At 37.7% G+C, this 18,690-nt stretch overlaps 1 protein-coding gene across 1 annotated transcript in view; it reads left to right on the plus strand.

Annotated features, from left to right (window-relative positions):
- Positions 1-1,373: 1,373 nt before the first annotated feature.
- cblb (Cbl proto-oncogene B, E3 ubiquitin protein ligase) overlaps positions 1,374-18,690 on the plus strand; it is a 68,995-nt gene continuing 51,678 nt past the window's right edge. The window contains exons 1-3 of the mRNA XM_082157170.1: positions 1,374-1,650; positions 2,315-2,477; positions 3,195-3,445. Coding sequence (XP_082013296.1) covers positions 2,325-2,477; positions 3,195-3,445 — 404 coding nt within the window. The 5' untranslated portion in view covers positions 1,374-1,650; positions 2,315-2,324. The remainder of the gene's footprint in view (positions 1,651-2,314; positions 2,478-3,194; positions 3,446-18,690) is intronic.

Consider the following 18,690-nt stretch of genomic DNA (forward strand, 5'->3'; position numbering starts at 1 on the left):
TAATCTAAAAGATTGCTATCTCTGTTGGAAAGGCCTTATATTTTTTATGTTTACAAAATGGGATATGATACAACTGTAAATATGATTATAAACTGAAAACCAGACTGTGACATTGTGATTCAATACTATCAAGAGCCTTTCTGTCAAAGAATCCTTTCAAAAATATGCACTGCTCACAAACAAAACAAGTCTTCAAATACAAAACTCTGGTTGAAACTGAATTTTCCTAGAAATCAAAATGATGAAATCCCTGATATTTCCAGGCTTTCCATGACTGTGAATATAATGCTAAGACCGCAACCATGAATTAGATGAAATAAAGCTGAAAGGGAGGAACACAGAATATGTAGAAGAGGGAGGTCAAGACATTTCTTATTAGAGGAGCAAAACAAAATGTTCCGCCAATGGCCCACGTGGTTGTAGAGCACCTAAACAACGGGACTTGTGTGGAAAGCCATTTTAACATTATTATTTTTAACTAATTTGTAAGCATATTCTATGTTTACATTTCTAATAACTTACCTATTTTATTCATTATATGCTAGTACACTGTGAAAATAATTTTTCAAAGTTGTAATTTGTAAAAGAAAATACTATTTAATTTTTTCTACTTCAGAATTTCACATTTAATTTACTTGCTGTTTGTAATTGTTTGTTAAAATTACAAGCAATTTTTGAGTGAAAGTTGTTTCTACACCAATTCTTTTTAGTGTACTACTTTGCAACCAGTAACTTGACCAATTCAACAATTCTGTTACTAACAATTGCAATTGAATTGAATAGGGATCTGAGGATCAAATATCAACTATTCACTTCTGACTATTCTAGTTATTGCTGGTGCCTATTCTAGTTTAACTATCGTACTAGTGTCTATTTCAGCTTAAGTAGTATAGATACAGAGTTACTACTAGCCTTTATTCCAATTATTACTAGTAATATTACCAGTAACAAAGGAGTAATTAATATGAAAACATACTCACTATTGGATTAGGTACCAGTAATAAGAAAAATAAGAAAAAAATGATTTTAGATTTTATTTATCTAAACTTTAGTTTCGAAGAACTTTAGTTATATATTTTAGACGTTATAAATGTTAACACGGCTTGCCATAATAAGACTTGTTTCCATCGGAGAAAGTGAAGATGACTGAATATATAATTTGCACAAAAGGAACAACCTACAAAACGCTTTGCACGATTTCATTGCCTCTTCATTTACGGAAATATTAAGTATGCACTTAAAGTCTCAACTCCAATTGGCGGTTGGAGAACTCCGTCACCTCAGAGAACGTTCGCGCTTTCTGATTGGCCACTTGAGAGCGATTGCTTCATCGGCTCCGCCCACTCGGCTCCTCCCTTTTGCTTTCGCTGCTTCTTGTTCCAGTACTGATTTTTAACCGAGCAGTGACACGACCATATCAGACAGCGACAAAAGCGGGATTGTACTGCGTTTAAGCGGTTTTTGCGCGAGGATACGGACGAGCTCCTTCTAGTTTTAGAACGTCTGGGCAGAGATGTAACAGTTTCCTGGCACTGGCGTTGTGTTTTTGTTGCTTTTGTTGTAATTTGTTGTGGGGACCTCCCTAAAGCTTCAACTCAGGAATTCTGACATTCCCTGTATTGGCTGCTACACTGTTTTCCTTTTGCCGCAGTAAGTCTGGAGTTTTTATATTATACAAAAGAGCAATTTGCCGCAATTTACAGTGAAATTAAGATCCCTGCTCTGGCTAATTAGTTGTCATAGTCTTTAAAGATCAAGTTGTGTTTCTTACTACGTCGCATTTTGTTTAATGCTCCTTTAAAAAGTGCAACACAGTAATCTTGTATTTCTGCAGGGTGGATTTCATCCCAAATTATTCCCAGCTAAGTGTGCACTGTTTAGACAGCCTACTGAAACAAACTGCGTGCTTAAAAAAAGTTTAGAACTTTAATAATGTGATTAAATAATTTAAAATCGAGTACTGTTTACATGTTCGGTGATCATGATATATGTGAGATAGACAAGTCTCGGTCATCAGTTTACATGTACCTTTAAATTATAATTGAATTTGTATATGGTAGCCTACGTTATACAATATACAAACTAATGTTCACAATGGTAGCCTAGGCTACTAAATGGGTTACAAAGTCCAAGCATCTTAATTTTTTATTTACTAGTCTTTTGTAGCCTAGGCTAGCCTACTAATCGCTGGTCTGATATAAAAGACCTCAAGTAAAGGTTTACAGTCCTGGTAGGCTACAGTTCTATAGGTCACATACTGTCACATATCTGCCCACATGTGTTTTGTTGCCTTCAACATTTCTGTATGTTACAGTGTGCAGAAAATGGCAACTGCTCTCAGTGGACGCCCACCTAACAATAGGAAAGGCCGAATTTTAGGCATTATTGATGCCATCCAGGACGCTGTCGGACCCCCCAAACAGGCGGCTGCGGACCGCCGGACCGTAGAGAAGACATGGAAACTCATGGACAAAGTAGTAAGTGTCTTGAGTGTGTTTACAGTCCTCCTGTCGATGAAGCAACAGTGCTTCCTCTGCTCTCATGTGTTGAGAGACTTTTCCACGAAGCATTTGTTAGATACATTGTAGCAAACTGTTTACTGAGTAGCGGCAAGCTCGAGAAGTTTGTTCGTACCATCCATCCATCCATCCATCCATCCATCTATCTATCTATCTATCTATCTATCTATCTATCTATCTATCTATCTATCTATCTATCTATCTATCTATCTATCTATCTATCTATCTATCTATCTATCTATCTATCTATCTATGTCTGCATTTACAGAGCATAACAATCCATCCAACCATCTTTTTTGTATTTATTTATAGCTATTTTATAGATGTAATAATTATAGTATAACTTCTGGGATTTCTTTTCCATCCATCTTTCATAACTAATGTAATATTTTATAAAAGATATGTGTCATAAATAGAGTTCCGTATACAAGTGTGGTGATCATGATTTGTTACATAGTGCAAGCATCTTAGTTTCTCTATACTAGTCTGTTGTACTAATCATTGGACCGCGACCTGAAGGTTTTCAGTCCTCGTACAGTTCATTTATACTGTACCACTTACCTTTTGAAATGTTCTTTTTTTCAAACTTAGTTGTTTAGTGAAATTGTTGTGTGGTGTGTTCTCAGTCAAGGGGAGTCGATTTTTCTAAACTGACGGTGTGTGTGTTTTTTTTAGGTGAGGTTATGTCAGAACCCCAGACTACAGCTGAAGAACAGTCCTCCGTACATCCTGGATATTTTACCTGACACTTACCAGCACCTGAGGCTGATTCTGTGTAAATACGAGGAAAACCAGAGACTTACTCAGCTAAGTGAGAATGACTATTTCAAAGTGTACATCGACAGCCTGATGAAGAAATCCAAAAGAGCAATTCGCCTCTTTAAGGAAGCCAAGGAGAGAATGTACGAAGAACAGTCACAGGACAGGTAGGATGCTTTTTGTTTCCCTTGTGGTCTGGTCACGCATGATCTGGTCAGTGTTTTGCAAATACGGATTTGTCTATTGTGAAGTGAAATGAAAGGGATGATTTCACTTTTGTTCTGTGTGCATTTTGCATCGAGATGTCTGTTTCAATGCCAGCAGATGGTTTTAAGGTCACCTTCAAGCGTTATCATGGTTGTCAGTCTCATAACTCGTATGGTCTTTCTTTCTGACACTGATCTGTTGCCCTTTGAACGTCCTGCCGGATGGACATAGGAGAGGTCAGGTCACATGACTGGTCTGTTAGTTGAGTTTCCCCTGGTGTTTCATGTCAACTTGAGTCATGGCTAATTATTATCATGAAAATCCAACTCTGATCAAGAGCAGCAGCCTTAATGAAAGAGCCTGACCCCCTCTGGATCTAAATCCTTGGTGGGCCAAGCAGACTCTGCACAGGGCGAGAACAAAGTGAGAGACATTATTAACAGAGCAAGTGTGTCTCGGGCATAAGCTGACACATGCAGAATACTCTCCCCGGGGGCCATTAGAGCTCTGGGTCAGCCTGTGTGTTTCAGACATGAAACACGGGCCTTGACTAAAGAGGAAAATCTTAGCATTCTGTTTTACTGACAGCCAAGCGTAACATTCCCAGCATCTGGTTTTAGAGCGTAGCCTCACATCAATTAAACTGCATTTAGGCCACTGACTATTTGGGTAAATACTGCACAGTTTGAAAACGTATCATAAGGCGTTTGATACTGCCAGCAAATAATAGTGTTTCAGCTGTTGGTTTATATCCCAGTGCTTTTTATTGGCAACTCTGGCTCAGGTTTTGGCAGAAGAGTTTAATTTTAGTAATGCTTTCGATCCCAGTCTCACCAGATTCTGCAGGGGTGAGATGATTGAAATGAGAATTTTAGGGCTGATGGATAGGTAAAGCAGCGTATTTTAGCCCGCGGGCGCTAACTGACAGGCTGTCCTGACACGTTGTCGTATCCAGAAGCTGTGACACTCGCTCCGGACAGGAGCAGGGATATCGGCTGACAGCCCCTCCACGTCTGCTGTGTCACTCTGTCTTAAATCTCAAAGGAGAGATCCTCTACTCTGCCTTCCAGCCTTTGGCTCCCTGTCCCACACAAAGGGGGGATAGTAATGCGTCCTTTTGGGGGTTGCAGAGAGGAAGGAAAAGAAATTGAGATGAGTGCAGGGCTCAACAATAAGAATGGTTTTATGGCGCAATCCTAGTTGATGTATCTGTCAGTAAGTCCTATCAGTCTTTTCATCTTGTGCTTGTTGATCATGTACGTGTTTTGTGGCTTGCAAAGTGAAACATTTGGTTTTCTGTGAGCATTAAAAAATGTTGCCACAGTGACGATACAGTATGCAGCTGACTCACATAGATAAGGTTTTGTTGCTAGAATTTGTCTTAGAAATATTTGTTTTAACGGAACATTTCTTTTCATATTAATATTGTTTTACACTAAATAAATATAGCCTAAGTAATGTTAATTATATATATATATATATATGTGTGTGTATATACATTTACTAATATACATGTAAATCATATATATGATAATATACTGTATATATATTTTAGGGTATATATATTTACATTTACATTTACATTTAGTCATTTAGCAGACGCCTTTATCCAAGGCGACTTACAAATTAGAATTTGTATATACATATACATATACATACATATTCATATATACAGACAATAATTTACCAATATACATATAGGTGAACTTGTGTGTATATATATATGTATATATATATATATATATATATATATATATATCACAGTCAGTTATTGTAGCGTGATATAAGATATGATGTAGCCTAGAGTTTTTTTTGGATGTGTCTCATTGAAGTCTTAGGACACAAAAATAAAGTGATAAAATGTGTGTATGTGGTTAAGGTATGATACGGGAAAAAAAAATGTCCCCACAAAGATGGCAATATCTAAAATCCTTGTTCTTGTTGAGAAATGTTTTGGTCCCTATGAGGAAAACTTATAAATCATACTTAGTAATGTTTTTTTTTGAAAATGTAAAAATGCTGAAAGTTTTCTGTGATGGGTAGGTTTAGGGTTAGGAGATATAATTTACAGTTTGTACTGTATAAAAATCATTATGTCTATGGAAAATGTGTGTGTGTGTTTTCGTGTTAATTATACATCTTTGTGGTAGGACCAGTGAAAATTTTGGCAGGGCAAGTGAAAATCCCTCTTAGGCCAGCAGAAGCATTCCTTATTATTTAGCCTCCTGAATGAGATGTGCAGAAAGGACAGAAGAGACAGTAAGAGAGGAGGGGAACAGGAGAAAGAGGCATGTGGAAAGCGAGTTCATTCGTAGTGCAGTGGGGCTGCGGGGAGACATCAGTATAGAGAGCTGGTCCCCGGCCTGCAGCCAGGCATCTTCGTGGAGGCCCCGCATGTGCTACAGTAATTATACTGCAGCTCCTGAGACCAACAATGGGACTCGCTTTTTCTGTCTCTCTCCCCCAGCACCCTCCTGCCATAAATATCATCTCTGCCATGCAACGTTAGACAGACTGTGGAAGACGAAATGGTCCCTTAAACAACTTAAAATGCCTAGTTTTGGTGTGTTTGGGGTTTTAACACCAGTGCCAGAACCCTATAAATGCACTGAAAACTTTTTTTTAAACTTCTTACACACTTTTAAAACCTTTATTTAGTTTTAAAGCATTAAATGTCTTTTACTCCCTGCCAAAATAATGTTTTATTTATTTATTTATATTCCTTGTTTTATTTTAATTTTTTTACTACACGTCTGTGTTACTATTTTTCTATGTTTACATTGTTGCGACAGCTGTGGGTAAGCTACAATAAAAAAAAGAAAATAAAAAAATGTACTATATAAAAGCCACTGATGGGACAATGGGATAAAAGGAACCAGGGATTTCTTTGTTTCATTAACTGCACAATTTTCTAGCTATTATAAAATCTTGGCAGGGTAATGGCGATACAGACACCCATCTTCAGATTGTGTGCTGTACTCTAGCAATGTCAACCCTGTTTGATAATTATCAGGAGATTGCTGAGGTTCTGAGTTTTCTCTTGCTGGAAAGATCTAAATGCATTACAATCTATTAGCATTGACATTAAGAGGCGGACAAAGCGGTGGTCTGGAACAGAGATGAATGGGCCGGATGTATTGAATCTAGAGGACGTTGGCAAGCTTTGCTGTATCTGGGGCTGAGGTGGCAGTCTTAAACTTTACAGTGTTGTATCTTTCGTGCTTTAATCTCCTTGGTGTCTTTTTCGGTGACAGAGATGGATAGCTTTGTGGATAGAAGCGTGGAGCCATGCTGTAGACGCAGAACTTCTCGGAAGCCTCAGACTTGGCCTCTTTGACATGCTTGCTTTTCAGCCGTCGTGCATCATGAGAAGATCGGCAGATGTTTTAATGTTCCTGTGGCTTTGAGGTGTGAGAGACTGCTGTCAACAAAGATAGAGACTTCGGATGTATTCTTCTCAAACTCGCTGAAGAAAATATCTGAGGTTTGGCCTTTAAGCAGGCCTCAGACAGAGGGGACCGTCCAGGGAGCTGTTTTGCATTCACACTTGAAATCACTTTGTGTATTTTAGGGCAGGTTTTAAAGTATAGATTTCTCGATTTTCATCGATTTTCATTTTGATGAACCAATAACGATTCTTAAATCCCAAGAATCGATCTTTTAGTCTATGAAACAGTCTCAGCTTTATTATGAAATTCAAACAAGAAATGCCATTTTGAACACTCTGACGCATCTGTATGTGAGCTCTCAACCAGTGATGCACTTTAGCTACACAAGCGGACCACATTTCCATGTTGCACACTGAAAAGTAAAAATAAATAAATATGTAAAATAAATACATGTGGGAATATATAAATATAAAAATAAATGAATGCATAAGTAATTAAAAGTTAAAAAGAATAAAAATAAATAGAGAAAATAATACATTAAAGAAAAATGTAAAGAAAAAGAAAATCAGGATTAAATTTAATAAAAATTGTTTTTTTCTCAAGTCATTTATTCCTTGATTTATTTTCCTATTATTACATTTAATTATTTATCTACACATTTATTTATTTAGTTCTAATTTCTACAGGTTTAGGCCTCCATATACAGGACTCACACTCACACTCACACTCACACTCACACTCACACTCACATACATATATCAGGTACAGTATATGGAGGCCTAAACCTGTAGAAATTAGAACTCTCTCTCTCTCTCTATATATATATATCTCGAATTGAAATGTAATTGAGTTGTGAATTTTGGTTCAGTACCCAGTTCTAGGGTATTTACCCTCATTCTTAATTGTGTGTTACTCTACCTCTTCCAGTCTGCATCACATCAAAAAACGAAACCGCACAAAGTTTTTTTAAGCTCTGAGAGCTCTTCGAGAGAGCTAATTCCCTTCTGAGAAAGGTAATATACTGTACTGGCTCACGAGTGGCAGCCGTCTGTTTAAATCTCTTTACTCAACTCGTTCGGTTTAAAGCCGCTTAACAGCTATGGAACATTCGGGGAAGTTTTTGTTTTCAGCAAATGTGCAAAAAGTGATCTTTCTTCCCAGCTTACACCTCTCTCATGCACCTGTAAACTTGTGTAGGCGTTAGCACCATGATTTGATGTTTGGAATGTTTCCTTAAAGCACAGGATGTTTACCGCCCGACCATCCTTAATTTGTGTCTGACCACAAGGACTCTAGCTACAATGTTCTCCACGCAGATGTTCCAGAACACGACACAATGCTCTGGTTGTTGAAACTGCCCTCTTGCCTTACCATCTGCTGTGAGTAAACCGAAATGGATCAACATGTTACAGTACAGAGAGCAGGAACATCACAGGATGATACTTGGACCGAACTGAAATAGACTGAGCTTAATTGCTAATGCAGCAGATGTAGCTTTATCTCAAGACGCCGTCTGATGAAAAGCTGAAGTGAAAGTGCAGACCTTGGTGGAAACGGAGTTGTGGATTTGAAACTGCTTGGTAGGGGAACTTGGAGACCGGCCTGCCTTGTTTGCTTTGACCTTGAATAAGCGCACTGCAGAGAGCATCTTAAAATGTTAACTCGGTTATTTTTATTCCGCAAACTGGAGTTAATTTTCTGTGTTTTCTTCCCATGGAGGAACTAATTATAGATTAGCTTGATTGGTTGATGAGGACAATTGCTCATCATTCTCCAATAGATTCTGCTCCAAAAGACATTTCATAATGCAGCAGATAATTTTTCTCATCCAAAGTAGTTATTGCATAATGTTTCAGGCTCTCACTGTGAGTTGTATTTTTTTTATGGCAGATATTGGATCCAAAAGATCATTATAAAACAGACAGTTCCATTCCTGTAAGCTGATTGGACAATGCCGTTTTGTCGTTTACTAATTTAAATGAATTTTATTAATGAAGAAATGTTTTAATTATGGATGCACAATATTTTGGCCCTGTATTGGTCGATATTTATTAATTTTTTATTTACACTAATGTTGCACATTTTGGGCTCAGGCAGTAAGATTATTTTTATGTTTTTGAAATATGAAATGCGTACTAAGGCTAACAATAAAAATAAAAACAATAAAAATAAACTATTATGGGAATTACATTTTAAAATGTAATTTATTCCTGTGATGGAAAAGCTGACATTTCAGCAGTCTTCAGTGTGTATCTTCCATGATACTTGATTCTTTGATGAATAGAAAGTCCGAAAGAACCACATTTATTTGAAATGTAAATATTTTGTATATTTGGGAATATCTTTATATTCAGTTTGGATTATTTTAACACGTCCTTGCTGAACTATTACTTTCTTTTAAAAAAGACCCGAACTTTTTGTGTGTGTGTGTGTGTGTGTTTTATTTGTAATTTATTTAGACAAAAAAAGTATTGCATTTTAACATTGTCCATTTATTGGTTATCGGCCATAACATAAAAAATAAAATAAAATGGTTTATTGTAATACCCAGAATTTTTATATTGGTGCATCCCTAGTTTTAACAGCACAACTTCATACCTTACTGCTTAAGTAAACAAGTAATGACTGACTGCAGTGATGTCCAATACCTACCAGACCTGGGCACATGGTACATGATGGACTGCAGCAGGGCATGCCACCCTTTGACTGAAGTTAATAGGAGTTATTTACAGAGTAAGTTAATGCCCTCCCACACAGAATGAAAGGAAAATATATCCTCCCCTCATGTCAAAGCCCTCAGACCAAATGGGCCCCTCGCCCCTCTACATCCCCCAATCTCAGCCTTCTCCAGCTGCATCCATCACACACAGGCACAATGAAGTTCAAACAGCCAAATAACAGTGGAACAGAGCCAGATGTTCCACTCAATTAGGGGTCTCCCCACTCTCTGGTCACTCTTTCATGTTTTCCCGCTCTTTTGCCTTCATCATCCCATTGTTTAATGTGTTTGTCCTGCATTGGAGGGTCAGTTAAGTCCTCCTGTGGTGTTTTTGTGACCATGTTTGTGTTTATTTCTCTTAAATTGCCTTGTCAAATGTTGGCCCGGTGCTTTGATTAATGAGCGGAGGTCTGCGTTTGGGTAAAAGCGCAATTAGCAGCTCTCAGTTTACCACCAATCAGATGGCAAGCCACATATCAGAACTCCCCCACCCCTCCATGCCTCGGTTACCACGCCGTCTGCTCTGCAGTGTGATGATGAGGTTCATCTGGTGCCCGGCTAATGATGGAAAAAGCTTCATTAATGAGTCACTGACTGATTCCGAGCCTCAGATCTGGGAGATACCACTGTACGCTGCTTTTGAATTGGCCTTAATTGGCAAAGACTTCCCTTCCGAGAAGTTCTGAATAAATCCTGTGTCTCTGTTCTCCACATTTTAACTGGATGGGAATTCTCAAGATCCCAAGACTTATCCAGACTTTAAAGGAAGTGAGTTGCAAGAAAGGCTGGGGTGAAAACCGGAAAAGAAAGACGCTTGGATGTTTGACCTCTAGAGGAAGGGCAAACACACACATACACACACACACACTCTTACAAGACCAGACACTCTGTGCAACCCAATCTTTATGCTGCAAATCAGCGGCATTGAGAGCAGATATCTGTTATGATTTTTGCCTGCTCGGATTCTGATGCATTGCACAATTTATCCCTCTCATCAGTCATCTGGAGGAAAACACAAGGAGGAAGTGCCCCACAACATCCTGTTCTTCTGTTTCCCTTCCACAATTATCCTTTTACTGTGAACACAAGCACATTTAGGTCCGAATACTTATGATACGCAAGTACGCTAATGCGTACTTGGGCGTACTTTTAGGCACCCAAGCAATGTCGTTGTATTTCAAGATTTTAGAATGCAATTTATAATTCAAGGATCAAAAATATTTTTTTAGTTTTTTTTTTATTTATTTAGAAAAAGAAATGGTATATAATTTGAATATCAGCCATTTTATGGTTATTGGCCATTTATCTGTTATCTGTTAGTTTTACATTTACATTACCTTTGCTATCATCTAACACTCACTTGAAGTTAATCTTAAAAAAGAAATAAAACTGTTAATATGTAATGCCTAAATTTCCTTGTTGCATTTATAACTATTGATTTTTTCAAATTTATTTTAGAGTCCCCCCCCCCCCATTTATTTAGAAAAAAAGTTTATCTGTTATCGACCATAACATGAAAATATGATCAGTTTATCTGTATCTGCCAGAATTTAATATAAGTGCATCCCTAAATGGCATATTTGAACTCAATCATTCCCTTGAGTAGGTTTATTGAGGTTAGCTTCACAGTAAAGTGTGCACATTAAAACTTATTTGTAAATGCATGGTTGCAATGCGCTGACCAAGATTGTGCTTGCGTAGAGTATATTTCTAGCCTTATTATAATGCAGTTGGTTGATTTCAGATATAGATTAGCATCTCCCTGACCTTAAAACACGCACGCCAGATGCCACCCTTTTGTCTACGTGAATGTCTCGTTGCGCCCCAGCCCCCCAAAAATTAGGGGTTCAACCTTTGCTGATCTCATCTGGAAAAGCTTACAGACGGGACGCCTCCTCAAATGAACATCTAATGAATTATCAGCTTGTGGTTTCATTTGTGTCTCTGCTGGTGGTTTTAAATGTCAGAACATCTCGCTCTCTAATGTCTCCCTTGTTTTCTCCATCTTTACCTCTCGTTATTTAAGTTCTACGTCTCAGGTGTCACGGGGTGCTGTCGTGCTCGTGAACTGAGTGGGTGAGTGTCACTTTCCACAGCAGTGAAAATGTGTTTCTCTGAAACCAGAGCCCCATTTGTGACAGCTTCTTGTCTTCTAAGTGACTGCGTGTGTGTAGTAGTGCTGTTTTTTTTTTCTCTAGCGGATGGTGCGGGCAGCAGGTGGAACTTCAGGATGAATTCAAATCAACCCAACAGCAAATCAATACTAGTCTCGACAGCTGTGTCTCGTGTGGTTAGGTGTCTTGTAGAGCGAGAGTGGAGCGGAAGATGAGAGAACAGGCTTTTTGTTTCTACATCTAGTAACGTCCCGTTTGAGCTCTGGGTTAGGTCCATCACGGCAGATGTGCTCTTTCAAGAACAGAAACCTGCCTTGTTTCCCCGCATGGTGCTTGGGGAGTCGGGCATGTGTGTCCAGTCTGGAGAGGGAATGAGGATTTGTCTAGTGAGGTTTCACAGGTGTCCATTTGGGACTGTGTTGTGTCTTTGTGTCTATGTGGTGCTGGTCTTCTGGGAGTCTGGCTGACGTGCTTGATTTATTGTGATGTGTTTGCCTCTCTGAACACACACACACACACACACACACACACACACACACACACACACACACACACACACACACACACACACACACACACACACACACACACACACACACACACACACACACACACACACACACACACACACACACACACACACACCAGGCCATCTGAGCCCAGTCATCATCCACTGCTGTTGTGAATGAAATCCCTTGAGGTAAACTGTGAACAAACAGCTCAGAGCCAGAGTACTTGAACATGCTAAATACATACAGAATATATCCTTATACCAACAGCATGTTTTCCTCAAAGGAATCCTTGAGTTTTTGAAAGAATTGAATACTTTTGTTTAGCAAGAATGCATTAAATTGATCAGTTGGGACTTTTATAATGTTAATGGAGATTTCTGTTTCATATAAGTGCTGTTCTTTTGACCTTTCTATTCATAAAATAATCCAGATAATTATGGTTACTGGCCGTTTATCTGTTATCTCTTAGTTTTACATTTTGATTGCCTTTGCCATCACCTATAACACTCTCTAAATATTAAAAAACATCAGTCATTTAATAACACTGGTAAATGAAAGTGTTTGATGACAATTTTTTTTTTTATTGAAAATAGTATAGAAACAATGTATCACAGTTTACACAAAAATATTAAGTGTTTTCAACATTGATAATAATAAGAATTTTATTTGAGCAGCAAATCCGCATATAATAATGATTTCCGAATGAGTAATGATGCTAAAAATTTCGCTTTACCATCACAAGAATAAATTGCATTTTTAAATATTTTTAGAATAAATAAATGCAGCCTTGGTGCACATGAGACTTCTTTTATTTTTTAAGCATTAAAAAATGTCTCCCTGCGTATGAACTCTCATATCTGTTACCATACATCCAGTTGATGTCAATGAAACATTTGTCTGCATGTGCAACGATAAAACCTCAGGCTTGTAGTTCTAAAGCAGCCACAGAAGAACACCTGCTTGAGTTCTGAATAGCTTTTGTCTTTTCCCGCCGTAAATGTGGTGACCTCATCAGAGGGACCACATAAACGTTTCTGTCAGGCTGTGCATTGGGCTGTTGAGGTGCACAGGATGGAAACTCTGAGCTGACGACAGCTTCTTCTCTTTTTCTGATCAGAAAACTCCCGTATTCTCAACACAGCATAACGTGGCCAAAACTTGCCGCAGCACTGCGACCGACTCGCTACCTCAGTGTGAAAGCCTGTTTAAACTGTCAGACTGTATTAGTCCCTCTGGGATTGGTTGCCTCCTGTCTGTCACTCAAATCAAGAGATGTGTCACTCATCGCTGGGTGTGAGAGACAATTCTGAAGTGCGCGGTCTCGTCAGTTATCAATCCATTGCTCTTAAACATATGATTTTATGATGACCAGTTAAATTCTTTGTGATTCAGAATTCTGTAAACCAGTAAGCAACCACATAGCAACCACGCATATACTGTATATTTTCTTTTATATATATATATATATATATATATATTTTTTTTTTTTTTGTATCTTAAGTGACATGTCTTAAGATAACAGAAAGGCTACCTCATTAGTTAATGAACAACTTTTAAGCGTTTTTTTTATTTTTTTTATTAGAGTAATGAAACTCTTGGATATCTCTGACTTTTCCTTAATTAAAACATCATGGCTAAGTGCTTGGATGTTCCTGCACTGAGAGTGTTTATGAGTGTGTGTGTTTTCTCTAAAGGCTCAGTCCTGCACTTACACTGATAAGTCAGGATAGATCCTCCTACAACCTTCCTCAACTGAAACCAGTATTGATCTGCTCTGTCCCGGAAGCAGCATCCTCTTTGAGCTCATGAACAGATTTGTGAAACGAGAGATGTGGAGATACCAACGGATCACTTCTTCACAAGCACCGGTTCTCTAAGCTCTAAGCACCAGACCTAACAACCTGCACTACCCAACCTTGTTTTTTTCTATTTATTTAATTTGAATTCTTTTATTTATTTATATATATTGTCATATTGCAGCAAAATCTTGATTCGGTACAGTTGTACTAATTGTGGCAGGTTACATCGGGGGAGGAACATTCTCATTCTGGAAAGCATTTGATTCGAGTTTAGGAGTATGTGAAGGCCTCAAATCTAACATGCATGGATTTTGATTTCATGGGGTCTTGAATTATAAACATCAATTTAAGAATGAGTTAAAATTAGATATGCACTAAGAAACGTGGAGACTTTTCGATAAGCTCCATCTGGTGTGGAGTGTATGATGTCTCATGCTTCTCAGAGCAGTTGATATCAACACACAACAGCATGGGAAATCTGTCCAGCTGTTGCGATAAGTTTCTGCTTCTCATGGCCTATCTGACAGCCGTACCCGATGTAGCTTCCTAAAGTAATCACCACTCAATCTGCTCCGCTCTTAGTGTTGCACCAGGAAACAGGATGTTGCCGGGCCATGGATATTGTTCTCTTTGTTTACCTTTGTTTACTCTTTTGTTTTTGGATTCCACAATGTAAAGCTACCCACTAGACAAAGGTTGAGAATCAATGAACTAGTCAATAAGTAGTTATGAAGCTGAAAAATGTTAATTGATTATTTTTACAGCTTACCTCAGCACCAATCAGTTTCCTGCCAGTAAATGTGGTCAGTATCTAGATTGACTGACTGACTGACTGACACTCTCTCTCTCAACACACACACACACACACACACACACACACACACACACACACACACACACACACACACACACACACACACACACACACACACACACACACACACACACACACACACACACACACACACACACACACACACACACACATTCTTATCACTCTTATCACTTTAGGCTACTCAAACAGGAAGTGACCGTGGAACAGTGTCCTTCACGTGGCTATGATGTCATTCTGCTTCCTGCTGGTTGTGGCTTAACTTTGTTGCTAGTTTTGTAGCTAGGTTTCAGAAAGCTGATCATCGTAAACCTAATCTTAGATCTCTTTTTCCTGTTTGTCACTGAACTAACTGTAACATGTTCCGCTGATTCAGAAATGGCATTTCGGGTCACTCACTCACTCACTCACTCACTCACTCACTCACTCACTCACTCACACACACACACACACACACACACACACACACACACACACACACACACACACACACACACACACACACAAAAAACACTGTCAGAGATGTTTGGTGAGACTGCCGAAGCTCAGAGCCAGTGGTGAATGGGTGAAATGTTTCTGTTTTGTTGAAGAGATACAGTTTGTTTTAATACCTCAATATTACAGGAAATTAAACAATGTGGCTTTGTGGTGTTCTGGAAGTGATGGTCGAAATATCTTCTCCAGGATATCCTCATAATACCCACACAGGTATTATGTGTTTTTTATCACAAAAGTCTGTATCGTGACCTTATATGGTTATAAGGTCATACTTGTAGTTTAAATTCTTTACAACGTAGACCAGATGCTTTTTCTAACATACATTAGATAAAGACAACAAGACAAGGTTATGAAGTAACAACATGGCATTGCTGGGATACTAAAAGCAGCATAAACAGTAATTTAATGGAATATTCCGGTTATTTACAACTTAATGTTTATGGACCCCATCTGTAGCACGCTGTCGATTAGCACAGGGAATCTTTGGCTTGATATACCAGGAAGGGCCCTGATGCAGTGTTCTGGGTTTTGACAAACTGATGGAATTGACAGCATGCTACAGATGCAGATAAACTAAAGTTGTAAATAATCTGTAATATTCTTTATTAGGAAACTTTGCAAACCATCTGCCTCTCAAAGAGTGTTTGAGTACATAGACTGTACACACAGAAGTACAAGAGTAGCCTTTGGCAGCAGTAGAGGGTTTAATGTATTTCTTGGCTTTGGGGGCTATAATGCAGATTAAAGCTATAAATTTGCAAGGATACATTATTAAAAATGGCAGAATTGGCTTTCTGAGAAGAGTGTAGATGCTTCTGCCCACAAACTAGAGATTGCAAACTTATCCTGTAAAAAAAACCGGTAAACTACTGGCAGCTGTAGTTGCCAGCATCATACTGTAAAAATACGGTGTGTTACTGTTTTTTAACAGCTAAATACTGTTTTGTCAGCTACATTATAAAACTGTAATTTAATAGTTTAATTTAATATTATTATTATAATAGCATATTGCATTACAGCATTTAAAACAGTAACAGACCGTATTTTTACGGTATGATGCTGGCAACCACAGCTGCCAGTAGTTTACCGTTTTTTTACAGGATTATTTTTTTTCTATGATGAACCCTTTTGTTGAAACTTTGCTATTTTAAATATTTAAATTGCAATTTAAATGTCACCAAGGCTATGCTATCTAACTGCCTAGCATAGAAGAGGTTTGTTGAAAGTGTGAGAATGATTTTGGCGATGGGTGATAGAGATAAACCATTACTGTGACACATTCTGTTTTGAAATGAGGCTCGTTTTGTCTTGTGTAGAATTTCAGTGCTATAATGTGTTACTATTTATTTATTGTACATTAAAACATTAAATACTAATTTGTGATATATTTTTTTTATTTGTTCATTTAAGTCAATGTGTTATCATGTTAAATAATTATGATCTTAATACTGACCAAAATAATTGTGATTTATGATTTTTACCATGATCAAGTAGCCCTAGAATGATTTGTAATGCATGTGTAGGAATGGGTTACAATGGTTACCTACTCATCCAGCAACCAACTAGTTGATTCTCATTTTTTGGGGGGTGATTTTATTAGCATGTTGTGCGGTGCTATTTATTTATTTTTTTGCCGTCCTGTCATGAGCAAGTTAAAAAGCATTAGCTTTTTCTTTGAATGCAACCATCACATTTTAAACAATTAAAAAAAAAAAGTTTAGCACATACCTATTGAAAATGATAAACAAAGCGCCATATTCCATAGTTTTCTATCAAAAGTGTGTTCATGTACAGTTTATATCTGTTAATGTACAACTATTATTTCAAATTACAAAATGAACCTTTTTGACCAGGCCAACACAACAAATCCTTTTTGTAGAGACCCGTTGTTTATTTTATCTAGGGCTGCACGATATTGAAGAAAAATAACAATTATATAATGCGATATTCGATATGCGATACGATAATGCTTAAAGTGTGTAAAATAAACTTAAATTATCTTAAAAATATATTTAAAATGATATAACCTATAACCTTGTGTTTCTTTTTGTGACAGTAAAACATCCCTACAACTTCTGAAAGTGAACAGCAGTGTTTTACTGTAGCATAAGAAGTATTATTTTAACATCAGTGTAAACCACAGGGTTCAGGGTTTCAGGTAGGCCTACATTAGGTTTATGAAACAACAGAAACTGAATAAGCAAATGTAAAAATAAAACTCTGCTTAGTTTTCACTGTATGAATGTGCAGCCCTAATTGTATCTATATTGTGTTGGTTGTTTGTTCAGAATTATTGCTGCTCTAGAACAGAAATTTCCTTTAGGAATCAATAAAGTACATCTTTTATCAATCTGTTTATTAACCTACGCCATCTGCAGAGGAAATGGGCCTGGAAAGAGAATGAGAAGGAAAGAGCAGGGTCGAGTGAGCGTGTGGGGGGGCTTGAGCTAGAGAGAAAGAAGGGTGTTTTACTCACGTCTGTGAGTAAGTCATGGAGCGAGTGACACAGGAGGAAGGTATGACGGAGTCTCTCTCAAAGTTTCTCAGAGCTGAGCCATTCCCACACTATGATCAAACTCGGGGATCACCCAGAATGCAGTTACACTGACACGCTTGCTCCCGCATACTTACAGAGCCGTGCTTTCACTGTGACAAATTCAGGGAGTCCCCCCTTCTTCATCCAGGCTCTGATACGTAATGCCTTTAGTTTCTTTCTGAGTTTCCTCCCAGATCATACAGACAGAAATAATTTATAGTGTATGTCATGCTATTCCTGGTTATGGTTTGGGTTTACACAACACATCTTCCAGGTGCATCATTGCGCAATAAGGGAAAATCTTCCCTTTAGATGACACCATTTCCTTTTTGATCTATTCTTTCCTTTTGAGTTTTTAATTATGGGCGCGAGTACCAGAACTGGGAAGTGACGGCAATAATTGATCATGAAATTTTTTATCATTATTTTGATTTGTTTTGCATCTTTTTTTGTTTTGCGTTGGTTTTTGCTTTGCACATTCATTCTTATTTGTATGTTTTATACTTTTATTAACATTTTTTATTATTTAGCAATTTTTGTTCTTTTCTATTTATTTATTATTTAATAATAAAAAAAAAGTCTAAAAGTGCATTTAAAAAAAATGACAATGAGAAGTAATGCAAAAGCTTCTTGCGCTGTACGTAGAATAGTTCAACTCCCTGTACTTAAATGCTCTGTTTAATTATCTGTTGAGTAACTGAGAAAAATGACCAAAATATCTAGAGATGTACAATATATCGGCCGCCATATCGGTATCGGCCGATATATGTTCAACAGATGAAAATTAGCATCTATGCTATAATCTG

Source organism: Leuciscus leuciscus (assembly GCF_965113295.1).
Source record: "Leuciscus leuciscus genome assembly, chromosome: 24".
NCBI classification, from domain to species: domain Eukaryota; kingdom Metazoa; phylum Chordata; class Actinopteri; order Cypriniformes; family Leuciscidae; genus Leuciscus; species Leuciscus leuciscus.